Source organism: Osmia bicornis, chromosome 13 (assembly GCF_907164935.1).
Source record: "Osmia bicornis bicornis chromosome 13, iOsmBic2.1, whole genome shotgun sequence".
NCBI lineage: Eukaryota > Metazoa > Arthropoda > Insecta > Hymenoptera > Megachilidae > Osmia > Osmia bicornis.
In genome coordinates this window covers 3,018,531-3,039,306 of record NC_060228.1, presented here as the reverse complement: position 1 = coordinate 3,039,306, position 20,776 = coordinate 3,018,531, and the positions used below count along the sequence as shown (strand labels likewise).

At 38.0% G+C, this 20,776-nt stretch overlaps 1 protein-coding gene across 2 annotated transcripts; it reads right to left on the bottom strand.

Annotated features, from left to right (window-relative positions):
- Nucleotides 1-1,403: 1,403 nt before the first annotated feature.
- Nucleotides 1,404-20,678, bottom strand: LOC114875057 (protein stum). 2 transcript variants are annotated; one of them, XM_029184942.2, is made up of 9 exons: nt 20,559-20,678; nt 14,927-14,988; nt 14,241-14,622; nt 12,464-14,162; nt 3,605-3,865; nt 2,954-3,170; nt 2,721-2,847; nt 2,393-2,587; nt 1,404-2,261 (listed from the first exon to the last, which is right to left on the bottom strand). In XM_029184942.2, the coding sequence occupies exons 3-9, from the start codon at nt 14,602-14,604 to the stop codon at nt 2,134-2,136; spliced, it is 2,991 nt and encodes a 996-aa protein (XP_029040775.2). In that variant the 5' UTR covers nt 14,605-14,622; nt 14,927-14,988; nt 20,559-20,678; the 3' UTR covers nt 1,404-2,133. The 2 variants fall into 2 exon arrangements, with proteins under 2 accessions (XP_029040775.2, XP_029040774.2); XM_029184941.2 differs by lacking the exon at nt 20,559-20,678 and adding an exon at nt 16,707-16,882.
- Between the last annotated feature and the right edge of the window lie 98 nt (nt 20,679-20,776).

Genomic DNA, 20,776 nt, shown 5'->3' with positions numbered 1-20,776 from the left:
TGGATCGTGCTCAACTTATGCGGGGTGCGGGTGGATAACTCATTTATATTGACTAGGACTGTGCGTACGTTAGGGTGGGAGGAAAATTTTCAATTTTAAAATTCGAATAGCGATAATAATTTACAAATAAATTAATTGGAAATGTTCATCAGAAAGAAAGGTGTAGTTAGAAAATTTAAATACACTTTATTTCTTTATATAAAAATGTCTTAGTGACCCCTATTATTATTGCCAATTAATGCATCGCTTACATATTGAAGGAAAGAATCTTCAAGATTGAAATAATTATTCGTAATTAATAAAACGTGCAAGTGTCCGCGGAACAAAGTTCAGCTTAACCAATCTCGTATGGTTTTCAATTCTTTACGATGATAAATTGTTATCTTTATCGGAAATTAATTGCGATCCAATAGCTCTTGTAACACTTGAACAAAAGTAACACCTATACTCCTGTTACTCATTAGCCTTGTTTACCGCTTTTCTTTTCAATTACAATCTCCACATATTTGTTTTGACATATGAATTGATGGTGGTAATGAGAAATGCGTCATAGTTCGATGACACCGTTTTTTTTAATTAACACAAAGTCACCAAAGCTTTGTCATTGTGTCATAATTTTATAGATCGTGTAGACAGGATTTTAGGAAATGATGCTGAGGGTAAAATCAAGAATGACGAAATAGCGTTCACGGCTTTGGTTTTTAATTAATAATATTAAAAAATTCGAATGAAAAGTGTCTAATTGTAAGATCGGTGATCTCCAGAGCACCGACGATTGGACGTCCTGTCAGTAGGGGTATGTACAACCATTGAATTCTAAAAACTAAAACCGCAAGATTATAAAAATAATTTTGTTTGATTAATTTGTATTTTAAAAATACCGCCAACTTATCGACCGCCGTAAGGTCGATCGATAAGTCGTTTTAATAGTTTTCGCTGCTATCCGACAGAAAGCGCTGGTATTCTCTGTTCTAGAAAATCGATCGATAACTTGTCGAGTAATTTGAATCGTTTTTGTATAGATGGGATTGGCATTGAATTTAAAAAATTTTCAATTTATGGCGATCTTTTTAAAATACAAGTTTGTCAAACAATTATTTTAATAATTTTTCAGTCTTCTGCTGATTTTGACTGATTTCTAAGAAAATAGAATCAAAGGGAGTCAACATTGTGTCTTTTCAAATTATTTCCATCTATTCTTGGGAAGCTTGACAAAAAATATTTCAAATAGGAATGAAAACAGTTTCGGGACATATAAACCCTCGCGTTTTTTTTTTAATTTTTTAGCGAAATGATTAATATAAAATAAAACAATTTCCAAATAAAAATTCATCATCACTCCAACTACCACCATCGATAGTTAATTAATTAACGTGTGATCTATAAAATTTTGCCAAATAATGTATTTAAAAAAATGAAGAGCCTTTATTTTAATTAGGGAATGGAAAAAGGGGGAACAATTCATATTTACAGATATTAATTGTAAGTTGAATAAGTCGAATAGTTGAGTATATGGATGTATGTATACGTATATTATATGTTGCACTTGTAAAAATATAAAGTACGTTTTTTCAAAACGTATTTATTCCATCGACGACGAGAATGATAAATAGAACGAGAAAGCAAAATATAAAATACCCTTTTATATTTCTTTGAAACTCCATCGTGAAACGTTTAACGAACGTTTCTTTTATTCCAAATAAAAGAATCTTACCGTTGCGAATAAAACTAAAAAGGTAATTTCCGTTCGACGCAACGAGTACATTTTGAAAGAACGCCACGAATAGGTTGCTTTCATTGAAAGCGATTAATTTTCAAGAACTTCGTTTCGATCGCGAGTTGATTTTCAAACGTTTATTTCCCCTTCGTTCTTCTTAAATCCTTTTTTGCCGCGAAACGAAACGACGCGTTTCACAATAATTTCGTAGGAAAAATTTGATGATCTAGGAAAAAAATTCCCGAGGGTTGTATTCGAATTTGCAATAACGATTTCTTTAGCGGATCTTCAAGCGGAAAAAGATTCCTTTATTCGCAGCTTTTTGTTATCGAGAAGGCACGTAGTGAAAAATCGTTGATGTAGGACAATATAAAAACCGTCTCGCTTAGTACGATAAGGGTGAAAAATCGCGTTAATTATCGCGTACGTTCCGTCCCTCTTAGCGCGTGACTTGGTACACCTGGGGGCATTGCTGCTGGTTCCCCGCCTCTCGCTTCGGGGTCGTTAAGGGCTGCTTCGGACGCCTTGAATCTCTTGTATTTTCCTAAAAGAAAAAAGAAACAGATATTACTACACCTCTCCGTCGAATATCTAAAAAAAAGTATTTATTTTTCCCTCAAAATTTTCATGTTTCTTTATAATCTCATTGATCTAGAATCGATAATTATTACTTACTGGCTAAACGGACCAGAGTAACGCCCCACCAAATGCTCCAACCCCAACCAACCAGGCAGAATAATACAGTGAATAATTGACCAACCCCAACCATCAGATTTACCACGAATGCCCCGAGTCTCGATTTCACTCCAGCCACTGATGAGAATCTCGGTTGACCTGTGCATAAGTTGAAAATTCCGCTCCAAACGGTACCTAGAAACGAGAACACCTTGATTTAACACACTTTTATACAGATATCTATGTCACTAAATTTAGCAGTTAAATTTATGGTACGAGAATCTTTTAGAAAATAAAGCAGAGGTTTAATTTGATGTACTGATTTTACCGGAACCAGGCAGTAGAACGTTCCAAACGAGACAAAACCAGGCGAGAGGAACTGGTAGACATGGAATAGCGCCACGCATTAGGGAATTGTGCTCTACCAGAACATCCGGTATCTTAGCTTTTGGTTCCTATTGTTCGATAGAAAATTTCAATTATGGAAACTTGAAAAATTAGAAATTGAAATTGAAGTTTTTTTTATCGCTTGTGGTAATATTTGTCTATTTCAATTATTACCTCTGATAATGGGGGTGGTGCTACGCTGGTAAGACTGTGCTTGGCACGTATGTTTCTTGTGCGTTCTACTTCAGCGTTTCTCTTGCATTTACAGCTGTCGAATAACCGGCGACAAATAGCGCCGAATTTCCTTTCCGGTGGACAACAGACACTGGCCTCTGCAGGCGCGATCCTCGATTTTCTTGAGCAACATTTCATATCCCTGAGCCGTTTGCATCTAACGGAACAATATTTAATTACTTGAAAGTTTATAAAAATAATATTTGCCTGAGGAATTTTATAAATACCGATTTCAATTTACGGTTTACGTGTTAATGAGTTAGATCAAATTCGTCTCTCCTTGCAATCAATCTAGAAAGCATAACCATGAATATTGATGTATCAGTAAAACATTGAATCACGATGAAACTCGTTAGCAGCTCGTCTAAATTTTCAGGTGAAAGTTGGTTCTTCATGTTTCATTAATTTTAATCTTATGAAAAATAAACACTTGGGCTGAGTTTCTAATTTTCTTAACTTTGCATCCTATTAAACTCTGAACATTATTCAGTAATTAATTTTCAATTCCTCTTAAATAAAATTTGAATAATTTTATATTACTTGCCATCTTAATGATTTTAAAAGTAAAATAAAATTTCCAAACGAAGTTACCTGCATCTGTCCTTGAATTTAGGCCAACAACCAACGGGTGCATTGTCGCTCGCATTGTTCGCCGGAAGCTGTTCGTTTCTGTTCGTCAAGGTAGTGATCCTGGAATGTTTCCCGGGCCAGGCTAATCCCTTTGGATTAGTACGGCAAGCTAGACACCTCATACTGCGACAGCACTCGCCACAACGATCCCAAGATCTCTTCCAACGAGTGAAAAGCTTTTCGGGGGGTCGTTCGCCAACGCCGTTCGCTGCTGCCAGCACCCTGTAATCAAAGAACCAGCCGCACCCCGTTAAAGTATTATTAAAAACTACTTTACTCCGTTGATCGATCGATCACGCGATAAAAGAGCTTTCAGAGTCGATTAAGAAAAGAAACAGAAAAAGATGAATCGTGACACGGTTTATGAAACTGTTACGACGAATGGTGGCAAGGTACAGGGTGTTTCAAGGATTTCGTGAGATCAAATGTAGGTCACTGTACGATTCATTCATTTAGAATAATTTATTCGTTTTCGTTAAAATAAAAAAGGATTGAATTTTTGCTTCGTTACTTCAACTCAATTCATTTTCTTAATAAAGTTTGTAATCTAGGATCATTCGTTCAATACCGCGACAAATTAGATGCTTATAGAGTTTCAGCACAATAGAATATATTTGAATCATTTATAATTCCTATATCGTTGTTCAATTGTTGGGTTGATAGCACTTTAATAGGGTTGTATAAATTTTTCAACATTCCCCTTGTCTAAAAATTTGAACTCTCCTTAAGCCTCGCTTACAAGCAATAAATTAGCACGAGAAAATGTTACACACTGAAATGTCGCGTAGGATTGTTATCGATCGCGAGAGGAGCAACGTGCACAAAATTCCACGTGTTCAGCCCTGTTGCCGCCGCGGATCTACCCTTCCTTCCGGTTGTCTTAGCACCTTCGTTCTTCTACGAACGCTCGCACTAACAAAATCTTACCTTCTGCTTTTACTTTATCGAAGAACTCTTCGGATCGCGGTTCGAACACCGACGCGTTTTTCACAATGAACGAAAGTTTAGAGGGATGATACGACGAAGAAATTTTTAGAGGCAAAGAAAAGGTATTGCTCGATGTGGATGATGAAAAGCGAGGATCGCGGCTCTGCCTCGTGTCGCACGAAGATTGCTGGTGCCGCAGTACTCGGGGGTTGGTGGTACCTCGGAGGACGAAGGGCGGAGAAGCGTAGGGAGGGTGGCCGGCCTTAACTGGCCGGTCACGCAAAGATTTTCTCCTTCGGTCACCTGCATTACACGTAAGACCACGACTTCCTTCGGTTGACCGCGAAATCGATAACCAAGAATGGCGAAGTTCTTTAACTCAACACCCGACGCTTTTTCAAGGCGCCCCTGCACGACTACCCCTTTTCCATTTTATTAGAAATCTTTTTCTACGTTCTTTTAATCGTTTTCCTAATTTTAATTCTTATTAATTTTAAGGAATCTATGAGGGGTCTATGAAAAATCATTAATTCTTTTTGTTATTCTTCTTCTTATTAATTTATTATATTTTGAAATGTATTTTTTGGTATATTGGAGCTTAATGAAATTTCTTAGATTTCTTATTTTTTGATTTCTAATTTGGAATTTTATGTAGGGATTTTCCTTTCGATGAATCAGCTAATGATCGCTGAATATAGAAACTGAATGCGCAAATCCGTGACGAACGTTTCAATGACACGAACTTTTTAATCGCGTTCGCTTTGACCAGTTGAACAGATTACCCTTGCGAAATGTGCGTGTGAATGTCGTTTCACTCGTGAGACCCTGAGGAACGAAGATGTACGAACGAAATCGAACTTTCTCCTTCAGCACGCTTGCTTAGAACGATTATAAAAATAACACTTTCTATGGAATCTCCTTGCCCTTTCGGAGAAATACACGAAATGAAACGTTATTCTTACATTTGTTCACAAAAAGATGGAAAATTATTTTAATGGGTGACTTCAGTCTAAGACGATTTGATCAGAGAAAAGTACCATTAAATGGCACTTATGATATATCAATTTAAAGCTCAAAATTCAATAAAAACAACTGCATACACATTTCATAAATATTTTTATAATAAAGAATTTTATGAATTAAAGCAGAAATTTTACCAATCAAATTAAGCATCAGGAATAAAAACCTAGTATATTGCTTTTTATGAAACCTTTGAGGGTACACAATATTTTTTACGATCAATAACCTGATTTATGATTCATGGGAAAATGAAAAATGAATTTCTACGTGATCGTAAAAAATTGAACGAGTGATAAGAAAGTCCTGCGAACATTGTAAAACCGTGACGTAAGAAAACATATCATTAAGCGAGCAAAGAATTATGCGATACGTAGTGTAACGATGTCCAACGCGTGTTAATATGTATATTACGCGCCATCACATGGCGCCATGGAAATTGCGGTACTAACGCGTTTACGACATCGATTTTTCACATATTTGGATGCTATAAAGATATTGTTCAACCTGAATAAATAAAAAAATATCGTGAACACCCGTCGCAGAATTAAGTTAACAAAATGAAATCTCTCTACATCTGTTTGCAAGCTGAGCAAACATTTTTATGTTATTTATAAAACATTTTTTTTATCCTTTTAATGAAAACAATGACAATCATGTTCTATTTATTTCTCAGATTAATTTTATGTGATTGAAAAAAAATATGTTACATGGGATTTAATTAATTAATTAGCAATCAATATAAAAAAATTAGTAATCAAATAGGTTCTAATATTCTTCTTATTGAAAGCAATAGATACAAAAATGAAATTACAAAATTACATATCTCTAGTGTGATAATTATTATTATATGTAATGTGTCTGACCATACTCGTCTACTTTCACTGTAACAGTCAATATATTGAGATGTACTACTTAGAGATTCTCACACCACCATGGAGATATGATAATTCTATCAGCCTTTGCTACTTTGTGCCCGTCATCATTAATAATTAATTATAGGCCTTAATTATTGAATTATATAAATGTCTGCTTTTTATCATTGCTAAAACAAACTATTCTGTCTGTTTTCACTAAATTTAAATGCTTCGCCACTAATCGTGCCAAATCGAAAGCTATTTTACCAATTCCTCTGCTACTTTCACAGAAAATTGTTTCGCAAACGACGCGTGTTTGCGGTCGTTGGGTCACGTTAAACAAAACCATTAAAAGTTGCCGTAGAACCGTCATGAAAGTTCGTACCGTAGCCGCGTTACAATTTTCCACGGCGATCGTGCCATGGAGCCGCCAAAATCGTGCAGCTCAAATGAAGAAAGAAGAAACTTTCAACAACACAATTACCTTGTTACACTACGTTCACCTGCTCGCGATCAGTTAACGCCTTTCAACAAAACAAATGGCCAACAATGATTTTATTATAGATGTCGTCTGCAATAATATAATTTGATTAATGTTTCACTGATTACCTTTTGTAACTGACAAGAGTCATTATTTCCGTCAAGAAACTTCGTTTGTGGAAATTTCTTCTATAGAATTTGAATGATACACTTTCTCTCCGCTAATTATCTGCTCAACTAGACCATTCGCAGTAGCAATTACACGAGAAATCAAAAGGAAACAAGGGAAAAGCTCGAGTTATGATGAAAAACGAATCACTATGATTGCATCCTCCAAAAAATTCCTTTTTTAATAAAATTCAGATATGTATGGGTGCCTAAATTTTTGTACTATTCAATAATAATTATACAGACGAATTTGAACTGTAATAATTAGAAAGAATAAACGAAAAGAATGCAACGAAATCGCACACGTGCCGTGTTTAAGTTACGTGACCGGCGCTTAACACGCTGACGAGGTTAATTAACATAAACAACAGCTAAAACCTAATCGCATTGCAAATTCGAGGGAAATAATCGATGACCCTGCAGTTTCGCGTACGAATACCCAGTTTTGATTCGTTTTTTCAAAATTCACAAGGAAATGATATCGAGTTTGATTCTCTGAAACTATTCGTAGCGAAGGGTGTTAAAAGGGTGCCTTGTGTCGCAGCGCAATTCATTTCACTCGATCTCTGTTAATTATAAATATATTCTCGGAACGTAATTCCTCTACGTCACGTTGCGGATACCGTGACGCTCTTATCAACGTGTTATCGCCACGCTGTCGCTTTTGTCTCGAAAATATGCCAGGCAAATATCGTTTTAATTCTTCATCGTGCTATTTTCAGTCGTTTTATAAGACTGTCCTTGAATATTTATGGTGAGATTTATTTGAAACGTTTATTAGATACTAAAAGGGGTTGAATCCTAATTTCTAGTTCAGAAGAAAAACGTTGAATACCGATATAAATAATGGGAAAAATTGCTCCTGGACATTTTAATTTCTACGATCTTCCACCCAAACTTCTTTCACGTTTAATCAACAACCGTTTCCCGTGAATAATAGAAGAATCTACAAACGGGGAATACCGTCGACAAATAAGAAGTCCAGGTAATAAGCGTTTGACGTCAATGTCGCGCGAAACTGGGCCAAACACGAAGGGCTAGTTCACGCCTCCACCCCTCGTCACGCGATCCTTCACCTTCCGAAACCCTGCTGTGAAACGTCTCCAAAAATCTCGGCAAGGACCAACCTCGCTGAATATTTCCCGGATAAACACCTGGATCGTGTGGACGAAGAGACGAGAAGAAGAAGGGTGCCAGCCGAGTGAAATACACAGGGGTGGACGTGGTTCGACCTTGGCCGCACGCGATGCTGACCATTCGCAGGACACTCCACGTAGCTGTTCTACGTCGATTTTCGGTTCGACTAAACCTAACTATCCACCACGATCTGACATTATGCAGATGACCAGCTACCAGTCCACTGATCGTCCGTCAAACGCTGACGGCTCGTGGTTCGAGGCAGCGAAATGGACAGATCATATTTTCACCTTGTTCTTCAGGATCTTTCTTCGTCTCGTATTTTAAACTCAGTGTTGTGATATAGGATTTGGAGTAATCTTTGTGCAACGATGACGTTTGATTTTGATGTGTGAATTATTGTCAAATTAGACTACTGTTAGAAAGGGAAATTTTATTTTAAGGGATGCTTAAGGTGATCTGGTTGCATTTTTATCCGAGCACCATGGAATTTAAACAATTTTCAAGAGTACAGAGAAACTTTGGTGCAAGGTACAATCAACTTTTATGTTAAATCGTCGATAACAGAAAAAGTGGGAAAACAAGTTGATGGAATATGCAAGAAGATAAAAGGAAACTGAAAGGTCTGCGTTTACGTTCAACAGGCCGGAAATGGCGTGCACGTGTAACCGTGTTTTTAGAGGAATCCCGTTCGCCAACGTGAACGATACACTAATAATAGACGTGATAATATTTGCTTGACCCGTGTATGGGGTGTGCAAGGCGATTGTGTGTGAGTTGCACATTTGGCGAAGATTATTTTCAGAAGCCAGGGATAGACACTGTTTGGTTCATTTAAAATTATTTGGGGAAAGAGTAATCCTGATAATTGACTTTCTTGCAGTTCTTCTTCTATTTTTATTCTATTAAGAGTATATCAAAAATTCCATCATTTTCTAATACTCTATTTTACAATTACTAATTTTTATTATCATAGATTGATCATTCAAAGTTCTTTTTATAAAAATTTCAATTAATATTAAAATAAGTTATTTTCTAATACAGTATTTGATTTGGAAGAATCTTACTTTTTCTTCAGAGTTTCTAATTATAAATATTGAGTACTAGAGAACGTAATATTTATTTTCATTCTAGTAGATTAGAAATCCCTGTTGCAGTGGTAGCTAGGCACATTAATACAACATTAATAACATTGTGACAAGGGTGAATTATTAAATGTACCGCTGAAATAACTTTCAGATCTTGCAAGTATTATTCAGTTTTTTTTTTTATTGCTCACTCGACCCGTTTTCTAGAAGCCGAATTAGCAAACGAATTTCGTGAACGTTCCCAGCTATGTCTCAATCTTGATCTTGAGCAACATTAACGAGTGGAAAATAAAATTTTTAATTAGAATTTTTTACATCGTACAATTAACTATAGCTAAAACTTGTTATTTTTCTTATTTCCTAAGCAAAGCTATGGAGGAAACTAATTTTGCACTGTACACAATCCATCTTCACAACTTCCGTGACTTATCTAGAATCAAAGTGAGCAAACACTTGAATACTCTCTACAATTACAAAGAATCGTGTCACGGAATTTACCTAAAACCTCGGATACCCTGAATAATTTTAAGAAATTTCTTCAAAAAGTTAAAGACACTGGAATTTTAACTTGGAATTTTTAAAAAATAAAATTAAGGAAGAAAAGAAAATGGAAAAGATGGAATGCATGTAACAGTTCTAATTGCAAATTTTTCGATCTACTTTGCTTCAAATAATTAATTTCCTATGTGACACCTTAATGAATAAAGAAAATTCTTGTTTGTTAAGACGTTTCAGTATTCGTTTCGCGATTATACAGCATCGTCACGCTACGTGGCAGTACGTAATAAAATCTCGCGAAACTGTTATGACCCTACCGCGTAAAAAAGTCATTTAATCTCATTATAATTACGTTAATAACGGAGCTCGTATCGATACGCGCACGAGAATGATTAATTGTTCTAACAATAGCGTTTGATGAACGTCACTTCCGAATGGAAAAACGTAGAAAAGCTTGCAGTGTAACATTGTAAAACGACGTGTATATTTGTTACCTGGAAACTCGTCGTACAGATTATACCTATGTTATTAGCATTATGCATGCAAATGTTATTAAATACGATACAACCGGACGAAATATTCCTATAACTGTAACTGCTGCTGTGAACGATAATACAGCATGATTTAATTAAGATGTTCAGAAATTGCTTGAGGGAATTGTAGATTATTAGATGTATCATTTTTCTTACGGTTATTGGAGATTAGAAATATTTTTATGCAATGAAATGTTAACTTTTTAAAATTATTTTTCAAATGTTGTAATTGAAACCCTCTGTGTCTTTATATTTTTCTGAATTTTCTAATTTTCTAATTGATCCTAATATTAAAATTGAACCACTCCTCCTATTTCCAATATCACAATTAATAATTGCGACGTTGGATTTGAATCGCCCTGTAGCAATTCTCCAACAAACGGTAATCGACAGTTCGCGTCAGTTCCACATTCATTGTCGATCGCACGATCGCTAATTAAACTCGATCTTGACACCTTTATCTAGCCGTCGATTCTATTACATCGTCGAGCAAAAAACCGTCTGTCGAACGAGGGAAAATAAAAGAGGAATCATGGTTCAGAGGCGTGGACGTAGTACGGTCCTATCCGCTTCACGGTTGCAACCTTCCCTTCTTTTTATTTTCTTTCTGTCTCGTTTTACGGAACGCTTGAAAGAATCAGCGACGTCCGTGTAATAAGGCGATTCGAAATTCTGATTTATAATCCCTCTTGGGCCAAGCCTCGCCGATGTAAATCTCCATGGGATCGATAAACCCAACCCGGTTCCATCGACCACCGGGCAAGGGTGGTGCTTTATATGTGACCGGGGTGAAGGAACTCCGTGGATCTTACGCGATGGGCCAAGTTTTCCGCGCAACCCTTTGTGTCTCTGATATTCCCGACAAGTGGCTACCAACAGCACGAACTTGGAAAACAATTTAATTGCACGCGTCCAACGACGTACTTCCTTCCGTTCTCCGATACACTTTCTTCTTTTTTTTAATCTAAGACATTCTAATGGTTTCCTAATAAAAGTCTTAAGCAGAGTTTTTGAATCTGAATTTTTATAATTTCTATTTATTTTATTTTCTACTTTTGATAATAATCAAAATACATGATTTTGTAAAGAAATTCAATCTTGTTCTGTAATTAATGTTAAAGCTACTCTTAGGTAATATTTCTAATTAACCCAGAGACTGTAATTAAAACCAGAGTAACGTGACACGAATTAAATAGAAAAGTATATAATTTCTACCACGATTTTTCAGATATTCTGTTTTCTAAATAATTTTACTATAACCAGAAATTATATATTACTCGTATATTACCTTCCAAACTGTTTCAACTCGCCTCAAAATTTGCATGGAACTATTAATTCTCCGTTAAGTGCACCTAAACAAGGGTGTATAAGGGTAACCACGTACTAAAACGCTCAACAGTGAATAACTGGGGGGTTGATGTAGTTCGTGATCTCTGTCGTGATACACTGACTTCAAGGAGAAAACCACCCCGATGAAAAATAACTTCAAAAATGATTTTCTCGAATAATATGAAAAATTCTAGATAAATCGACTAATGTAATCTGAGAATAAATCTTCGTTCTTGATCGAGGAAATCATACGAAAATTGATAACCAGGTAAAAAAATAGATTCCCGGGGAGGTAACGATTTCAGGAATAAACGTTTTAGGGAATCATAACTTTCCCGCCGGAAGCTAGGGGCAATTCTTTTATCCAGAGGACGCGACTCATCACGAAAGCGATTCGTTTAATTGAGAATGATGCCTCGTTTTCGTGTCGTGAGCCTCCGCTTATAATTCGATTTTCCAATCCGTCGCGTTCGCTTTGTCCGTACACGGTTGCCTCCTATGTGCTCTGTGTCCTTTAATACAGGCACCCGAATCGGATCCACGGCAATTTATTCTCGTTTCCGACGGCATAAATAGTTCTCCTATGCTGTGAATCTTTCTAGATTAACATCAGCACGATTTAGATACAAATATGATTTCGTGCGATTCTAACTCAAAGTATCACAACCCCTGAAATCAATTATTATAAAAATTCTACCAGAATTTCCATAGAGAAATAAGCGGCGATACAAAATTTAAATTAATTACTTCGCGATAATTTAAGATAAAATAATTAAATGTACTCACGCTGGTTCTCCGTTCTGTTCCAAGTGCACCACGTTCCCACTGAGGGTCTCGATCTCCTGGGCCCGTTTCACTACGTGCATCCCGGTTTTCTCCCTAGGCGAGGACACCCCTTTAACAGTGTCCACGCTGACCCCGGTGTCGGTGGACCGAACGCTTTCGATCGAATCGACCGACACCCCCGCGGATGACTTCACGGACATACCACTTCCATGATTCCCCGCTCGCGGTTTCACCCCGGAGCTGTTCACATTTTTCCTATCATCGTTCACTGCACCAACCGTGACGGACACATTATTCTGCTCCGAGTTATTCTTCATTGCCGAACTAGAATTCGTCGCACTCTTCGTCTCCGAATCGTTAGCTGACCTAGGAGCTGCTTTAACATCCCCCCCAGCACTCCCGATGCTGACCACTGTCCTGTGAGTACCATTACTCGAATGATTCTTAATGAAATCATTCGACTCGATTTCGTTACTTTTAACTGAATTAGAAGCCGGCTGAGATTTCATCGAATTCGATTCCTCGATCTTCTGATCGTTCGACCTGGAAGTTTTAACAGTCTGATCGTTTTGACTCCTGTTCTTAGCTGAACCAGTGGTTGCACTGTTCACTTTACCAACGTTCTTCAAGGACTGACTGATACTGCTGTTCTTCGAATGACCGATGGATTCACTGGGAACTGGGGAATCCGTCCTGTTTTCTGTTCCACCTTTCGTTCGGTTGTGATTGCTGTTAGGTTTGCTAGCTTTCTGAGGATTCGGACGCTGATCATCGCTCGCGTTTTGCTTACCGACATCTTCGTTCGATGAATTGGAAGATTTACCACTGGAAGGATCACTTTGGTTCTTCTTCTCGGGATTCAGGCTCTTCTTGTCCGAAGAATCCTTCTCCAGAAGCACTGTATTCGCGTCGATGTGAAGAGGTTGAACAGCAGTTGTCGCTGTGGTGTTCACCATGCTGGAAGTTCCGGTGGCAGTCGAGGTTTGTCTTAATAAATCTATCAGATTTAATTCGCCAGTCTGCTCGGTGTTCGAATTTTTCTCACTAGTCTGAGACTCTTTCTGCCCTGCTTCCGGTTGTTTCCCACTCTGATTGGTGTCGTTCGTCTGTTCGTTACTTGTTCGACCATCTTTCTGCCCCTTATCCACCGGCTTCTTGTTTTTCTCGTTAGGCTGATTAATCGTGATGAACCTGGCTGGGTTCAAGTTATTAGTGCTCACCCTGTTGGTCTTCAAGGGAATCTTCGAGGGAGACGTTACGCGTTCTTTGCTCGTCGTTCTTCCAGCCGTTGAATTCTTCTCCTGGTTCACCCTCCTCGAGTTCTTGAGATTCTTCGCCGGAGAGACGAACACCTTCTGCGTTTTCGTCGGCGATGTCTTCGCGGTTTCCTTGAAACGATCTCTGCGCGTGGTTTGGGGTGTTTTTTCAGGTTTCGTTGGAGTTCCTTGGATCGGAGACAATTTGCTGGGTGTCTTCGAGACCTGGCGACGCGTGGCCAGGTTCGTCTTGCTGTTGCTGTTACCGTAGGCATTTAGGCGATTTCTGGAGTCCGCGGCGTTCAGACGGCCTCTGGAATCTACGCGACGACCGAGCTTCGGGGAGGAGAGACGCTCGGTTGATTTGCTGAGGGACGTCGAACGCTGCCGCGTTGGTTGCGGTATTAGGCTCCTTCTCGGACTACTCTGTTGCGATACTGAAACTAAAGATTAAAAAATTACAAGAATTAAAAAATTTTGACAAATTTTCAGAAATCCTACAGAAATAAATTGTATCAAACCTCGACGATCAATTCTACCCCTTCTTCGACCGTCCCCAGCCTCGGGGGATTGTGGTCTGGACCTCGATCGCGGCGGAGGTCCTTTGAATCCCCGTCCTCGAAAGGGTGAGACCCTGCCAGCGGCCAAGGTCGGTGACGGGGTCCTAGCTTCCGGGGATACAGGCCTCGAGTCCGCGATAATAACGAAACTTGATCGCCTGTGCGCCCTCGAGGACGACGTGGAGGAAGGTGCGACCTTGTAGGGCTCGGGTGCACGCGGCGGTGGCGGCGGTATCGTTGGGGGTGACAGGTAATTCCCGTCGGGTGCCGCGAGCACCCTGAACGGAGGTGGTCTTGCAACATGGCCGTCGTCTATCCGCCTCATCCTTTCGAGGCCCCAAAGCTGTAATAAGAATGCATTTGGTTGAAAAAGAGCACTTTATCATGAGTGATTATCTTCGTACTACAGAGACATCATTTGCTTATGAATCATTGCTTTCCTAAATAGGTAATCAGTGTACACTACATTTCTCTCTGATACTATCTTATCTCCGATTTATCAGTACATGTTGATGTTTCTATTCTTATTACAATGAAATTGTAATTTAAATGGTACTTGACATACAATTGAGATAAAGATTTCGAGATGGATATTTAAAGTATTATCCAAGAATTTGGTGTTGAAATTCTTGGGGAAATCTTAATACCTCGAGTCCTTCATGCAGACCACCAGAATGCGAAGCACGCCGAGATCCGTTGTCGCTCTCACCTAAAAAAGACAAATTAAGAAATACAGAAAACGTTAGGTATTTGGAAGAGAGAGTAGTAATAATTTAGAAGTAATGGGTGAAACTTAGATTCTTTAGAAATTGTTTTCAAACCCCCTGACATTCATCTCCCTGACTATGATAGATAAATAGAGACAAGAATATTAAATATTATTAATTAATTATATAGTCATATTTATTTCCAAGTGTCGATAGTCATAAATCTCACTTCTACCTTTCTCATTTCTTTTTTTAAATCAGATTCACGACTGTCCCCTTGTCACAGTGTAATTATTCGAACATTGTTGCAATTGTTCACTCTACTTTTTAGGTGCTCCGTGTACATATATTTTGTTCACGCTCTCATACGCGGGAATGTTCGACTCGATTCTTATTATCACAATACCGTGACGTTGTACTACATTTTCTATGTTCTCTCCCTGTAACTTGAAATCTATTATCTTTTTTTCATTGAAAAAAAAAGACGAGACAGTCGATTCTTTTGAGAATTTTGTGTTCATGAGTAAACTTGGATCGTTCTTAAACGAAAAAGGTCGTTTCCCTCTTGTTTTAGAAACTTTCTATCTTGCTTTGGAAATCTTTCCTTTCTATTTGGAAATGTTGCGTTGCTTGGGTGAATGCTCTCGGGCAATCTGCCTTTTGAAAGCCTTTTGCATTTATTGGGAAACTGAGAATTGAAATTCAATTTTGATTGTGGAACTTTTTATTAAAATAAAATATCAAACGTATTTGATATTCAAAAGTTCGGAACTCGCGAAATTACACAGTCTGTGAAAGAGCAACGCCGCGCGGGCTTCTTCATTCAAGAAACCGTGGAACGGAAATCCCGTGTCTCATTTGAATCTCGTTACGTAGACATGCACGTTACGAAACGTCGGTTTTATGGTTTTGAACGCGTTATGTTTTCGATGCACATCATTATGGATCAAGTGTATGAAAAAATAGGTCAATGGAATCCGACGAAGCAAGCGTACCGTGTGTTTATTATACCGATGAATTTATTTACCGTACCTGCACTTCCTATTTCTTTATTCACTAACGAACACGTCCTACGATTACGGTTATTATTAAACGCTACCTTGAAAAATTCAGTGCCACGTTTTTCAAATGCTTTATTACGACACCGTATCATTTTCCAATTTACCAATTTACCATAAATGAAAATGGTACCGAATTGTCGAAACGAAATTACACAAGGTATAATTTAAAGCACTGAAATCAAATCCAGGAATATTTCTAATAATAGGAGGAAAGAAAGAATTTCATTTAGGATTTTACTGTCACTGTCACTTCAAACTCACTAACTATCCAAATACTTATGCAGTGTACTTGGATTATGAATCATCAGAGGCAGATTACAAAAGGTCCTAAATAAAGAAGATACTATGATGTTTTTAATGATTCACAGGACATTGAATCAATTTCTAATCAATTCAAATATCAGCATTTATCAACAGAAGAATAATCAAAGATTGTTTCTAACGATTCATAGGACGTTGAATCAATTTCCAATCAAGGATAATCACAGATCTATAGAATCTTCCTCACTCTTCTAATCAAACCAAGTCAAATTCTGATTTTTTTATATGTATCACTTAAAAAATATTTTAAAGCTTGCAACAACCCATGGAACACTCAATAAACTTCGAATTTAATAAATGAAACATCCATTAGCACAAGAATAATCCAAGATAATCACAGAAGTAACGACGATCCAAGCGCCATCCGGAACGGACGATGCGAACGCACCTAGACGACGTTCTCCAGGTCGGCGGTCCTCGAAACAGTTGCATAGCATCCACTGACATTCCTCGAATCGTCAACAGGGCAATTTCGTAGCTCGTTCGAAAAAGCCAACACGATCCCAACGCGACGACGGCCTCGTGCTCGAAACGCGATTTACGGCATTCGCGACGGCGACGCGTTGATTTACGATTGCCGTTTGTCTGAAATTAATGGACAAGCCAATAGAGGCACGATTTGCGAGGTACAAAGCTGTGGCTACGTTTCTGGAGACCTATTGCACGCTTTCTAGAAATCTGTCTCCCGTGAATCGCAACGGAACGGATCTGTGACGAGCTGAACTTCTCTTCCTCTTCGTGTCCATCGGCGCGAGTAAATGGAGGGAGTTGAATTCTAATCTGATTTTCCCCGGATGAAAGCTATTCATTTGCGATTTCCATTTTGCACGAATAGAAAAATAGACGAAGATATTTTTATCCGATATTCCCCGAGTAAGATGTAGCTGCGACGGACAGCATAGTTCTACTGAGCGAACATCGACGAGCGTACGAGATGCTTTCCGGTAATTAGGCTCCTGAAATTCTTAACGAGTTATCCTCGTCTGGCGCCTCTAACTGGGACGAAAAATAAATGATCGAAGAAACCGGTGTTAATTAATTTGAACGATTTGAAAATTTACACTTTTGATAGTTTAATGAACTTAATGACTTTCTGAAATTTTCTTCTAATATTCATGAGCAGGAGGATTCATTAGCAACCTTGACACCGCAAAAAGTGTTTGTGAAATATGAATGCAGAGGCATGGTATGATCGACGATTTTCCAGCTGCTTCTGCATGCACCCTGCACTCTATCTAATTGCAATCGAGAATTGAAAATACGATGCGGGCGTAAGGGGTTGAAAATTAGTCGAGTCCGTTCAAGAATGGCAGGGATGATAAATTAACACTTCGAAATGGTATTTAATCGTAGATTATTTTGTATCGGTAACAATTTAATATACACCACAGAGAAAAATTAATGGTACATCTGATTCCATCAACTCTCCACACAATAAAAAAAGCAATTTCTCGATTAATTCATCCTGTTAGCGGTATCATCATCAAGCTTAGAGCAACGATATCTCTTGGTGACAGATTCCGTTCAATTTCATTCGAACGTTTAACTAACGAGGCTGGTTTAACGAGAGCCCAGAGGCCAGAAGCACCAGCTGTAACAGCATCTCCCCCATGATCGACGTTATAAATAACGATTTGCCGTTGATGAGGCGCGGCAAAGGTTGCTCGTTCGTTTAATTAGCATCGGTTGCGCAACATTTAATTAAACATCGACTTTTCCTCTTTCCTTCGACGCGTTAAAATGAATCGTTCGAGCCAATTTGCGAGTATGGAAAATACGAAACGGAGCCACTTCCATCAGGTGAACGACCCCACGCGTCCGTGTGTACTCATCCCACCTGTATTCATCGGACAAGGAAGTTCCTCGCCGCGTAACGATCATGTAACAACCGATTATTTTACCAGGCACTCGAGCAAGAATCGAATTAATTATTTCTTCAATCCAGATTTCGAAACTCGGTAGAAAATGTGGTACAATTAGGCGCTAATAACCCGGTAATTAACGCTTACAAAAAAAAGAGAATAAGGTTCCCTTTCGATTCCATTGAACAACAGTGAAGAAATATTAATTCAATGACATTTGAACAAAGTACAGGTAAAAAGAAAAGCTAGAATTTCGAGTACAATCATTCGGCGGTAATTGATAGTTGTTGAAAATTACAAAGAATTTTTGCCTCGACGAAATTACACACGAATGTGTTACTTCGCGACGAGGTACAAGTTGCCTTTAGTAGCAATCTGAAACAGCTCGCGATCCGATTACGGCTAATTCGATGCAATAAATTTCGACACAGTCCAGATTACATGTTACCTCTTTTTCTTTTTTCTTCTTTCCAACGGAAACGATCAAACGACACATACTGTGTACAGAAACATCTCGCGTGCAACTTGCTGTACTTGCTTTCATTCAAAACGTACATCGTGTTCCTTGACAATTGTCATCGATCAACAGCGGAACATAAGCGTATGCGTGCGGATTAATTATATGCGACCGTGGGCATATTAAAGATCAATGTATCAAATCAAATGAGTAGTGCAACTAAGGGATTAATAGAGTCAGCTAAGAAATTATGCTCCTTTTTCATAGTATATACTGAAATATTTTTTTAAATTTCGGGTGTTGGAATTTTATATTGTCACAGTAGAGAGAGCTATGTGTAATCAAACACATTGCAATTATAATTACTTTAATTTTTTAAATTAAGCTATTCAGAAATATTCTAAAGTAATTTTAATACCATATGAAATCCTTTTTCATTAATTATTTGACCCAGTTAAGAAATCAAAAATTAAACTTTTCAGAAATATTCCAGAGTAATTTTAATCCCATATGAAATCCTTTTTCATTAATTATTTAACCCAGCTAAGAAATCAAAAATATTTTATCCTCAAATGTAATAATTTTAATCATGAATCTACGTAATGCTGTTAAAACTTATCGCGGAATAATTAAAGTCGAGACTTGATGGCGGCAAGGATGAAAGAAATTCCGTAGGATTTTTCCTGCTTAAGTGGAACAGTCGGACTTTTATCGATCTGATTCAAATTCAAGCATGGAGACCGCCACGAGGTAAACGAGCGACTTTTCCTACTCTAAAATAACAATGAAAATTCACAGATTCGTAATACCCTATCTGTCCACTCTATTTCTTTTTTACAAATTTTCTTCATGTATCGTCTACGATCGATCGTTTCAAATAGAAATTCATTGTAATGATCGAAGAATCGCAACAAGTAAGAGGACGAATATATTCAAGGCGGCCGTTGTTATAATCGCAGCAGATGTTATCCAGCTAGACCAAAAAAAGGCATGACCCATGAAATTTCAAGTACGACCTCGTGCGCCAGTCACGAGAGCAACGTCGTGTCGTGCGAATTCCATCAATGCGCAAGAAATTCAAAACATCGCGCTCCTAGCGTGAATGCGACTTCCAATACGCACCTGATCTTCAGTTTTAACCCACTAGTATATTTTAGGGCTCGAGAATCACCTTTCCAAATTATTTCATTTAATTGCAATCAAACATTCCTGAAGATCTTCTGGTATTTTTCAAATTAAAAAATTAATTACACTTGCTGATAATTCACAACACTTCACTTGGTTCTTAAAAACACTTTTGGAGTGTTTCATTTCATCTATAGACGGATTTTGAAAATTCTTATCTGGAAGCCCGAAAATTTACTCGAAATTCGGAATAAGCCTAGGTGATGAGGAGGAATCTTAAAAGCTGACAAGAATCCCTTTAAATAAACTCGAAACTTACAAATAAAAATAATTTTGAAATTATCCCCAGGTCTAGACAGACAATAAAAATCAGAAACTTAATTCAAAACTTTGGTTCAATTGTAATGAAGATTAGAAGATTAGAATCTCTCTAAAAATAAAAATAAAGTTTCTAAAATTAATTCTCAACTTTGCCTAGATCTAACCAGACAATAGAAAGTGGGAACTTAAAGCATAATCCTAATCAAAATCAAAAAATCCTAAGGGAAAACAATAATTCCACCAAGATTCCTTACACACGCGAAGAATATATATTATAAAATTAATTTGCACCTACTTCCAAATAAACGGAACAAATAAAAATCATTAAATCGTTCGCGAATACGTGAATAAGAATGGTCAACATTAAGTGGAAACTTTCTAAGGTTCGATAAAGGGTATGATTCATTAGGGAAAGCGCGTCTTACCTGGCTACCAGGTGGACAGCGAAGTTTCGTCGCCGGGCAGGGTGCATTTACGAGGGTGCAAGCCTCAAGGAAGCGTCGATAGTCGGCATCGACGTGCCGCGGCGTCGGTCCGCGTCTTCGCGTAAGCACGAACGCGTTCTTACTGCCACGGGGTTGGCCTGCTAGCCTGTTCGTCGAGAAAGCGAGGGTACAAGCTGGTCACTTGGGAGGCGCTGGCG

Bases quoted from the DNA above. Each gene is read 5' to 3' on its own strand.
- LOC114875057 (XM_029184941.2), bottom strand. From the start codon at position 16,815: ATGTCAGTGGATGCTATGCAACTGTTTCGAGGACCGCCGACCTGGAGA. The intron at 14,163-14,240 runs GTTTGATACAAT...TTTAATCTTTAG, and splicing joins GGGTAGAATTGATCGTCGAG to TTTCAGTATCGCAACAGAGT. The intron at 2,848-2,953 runs GTAATAATTGAA...ATCGAACAATAG, and splicing joins CACCACCCCCATTATCAGAG to GAACCAAAAGCTAAGATACC.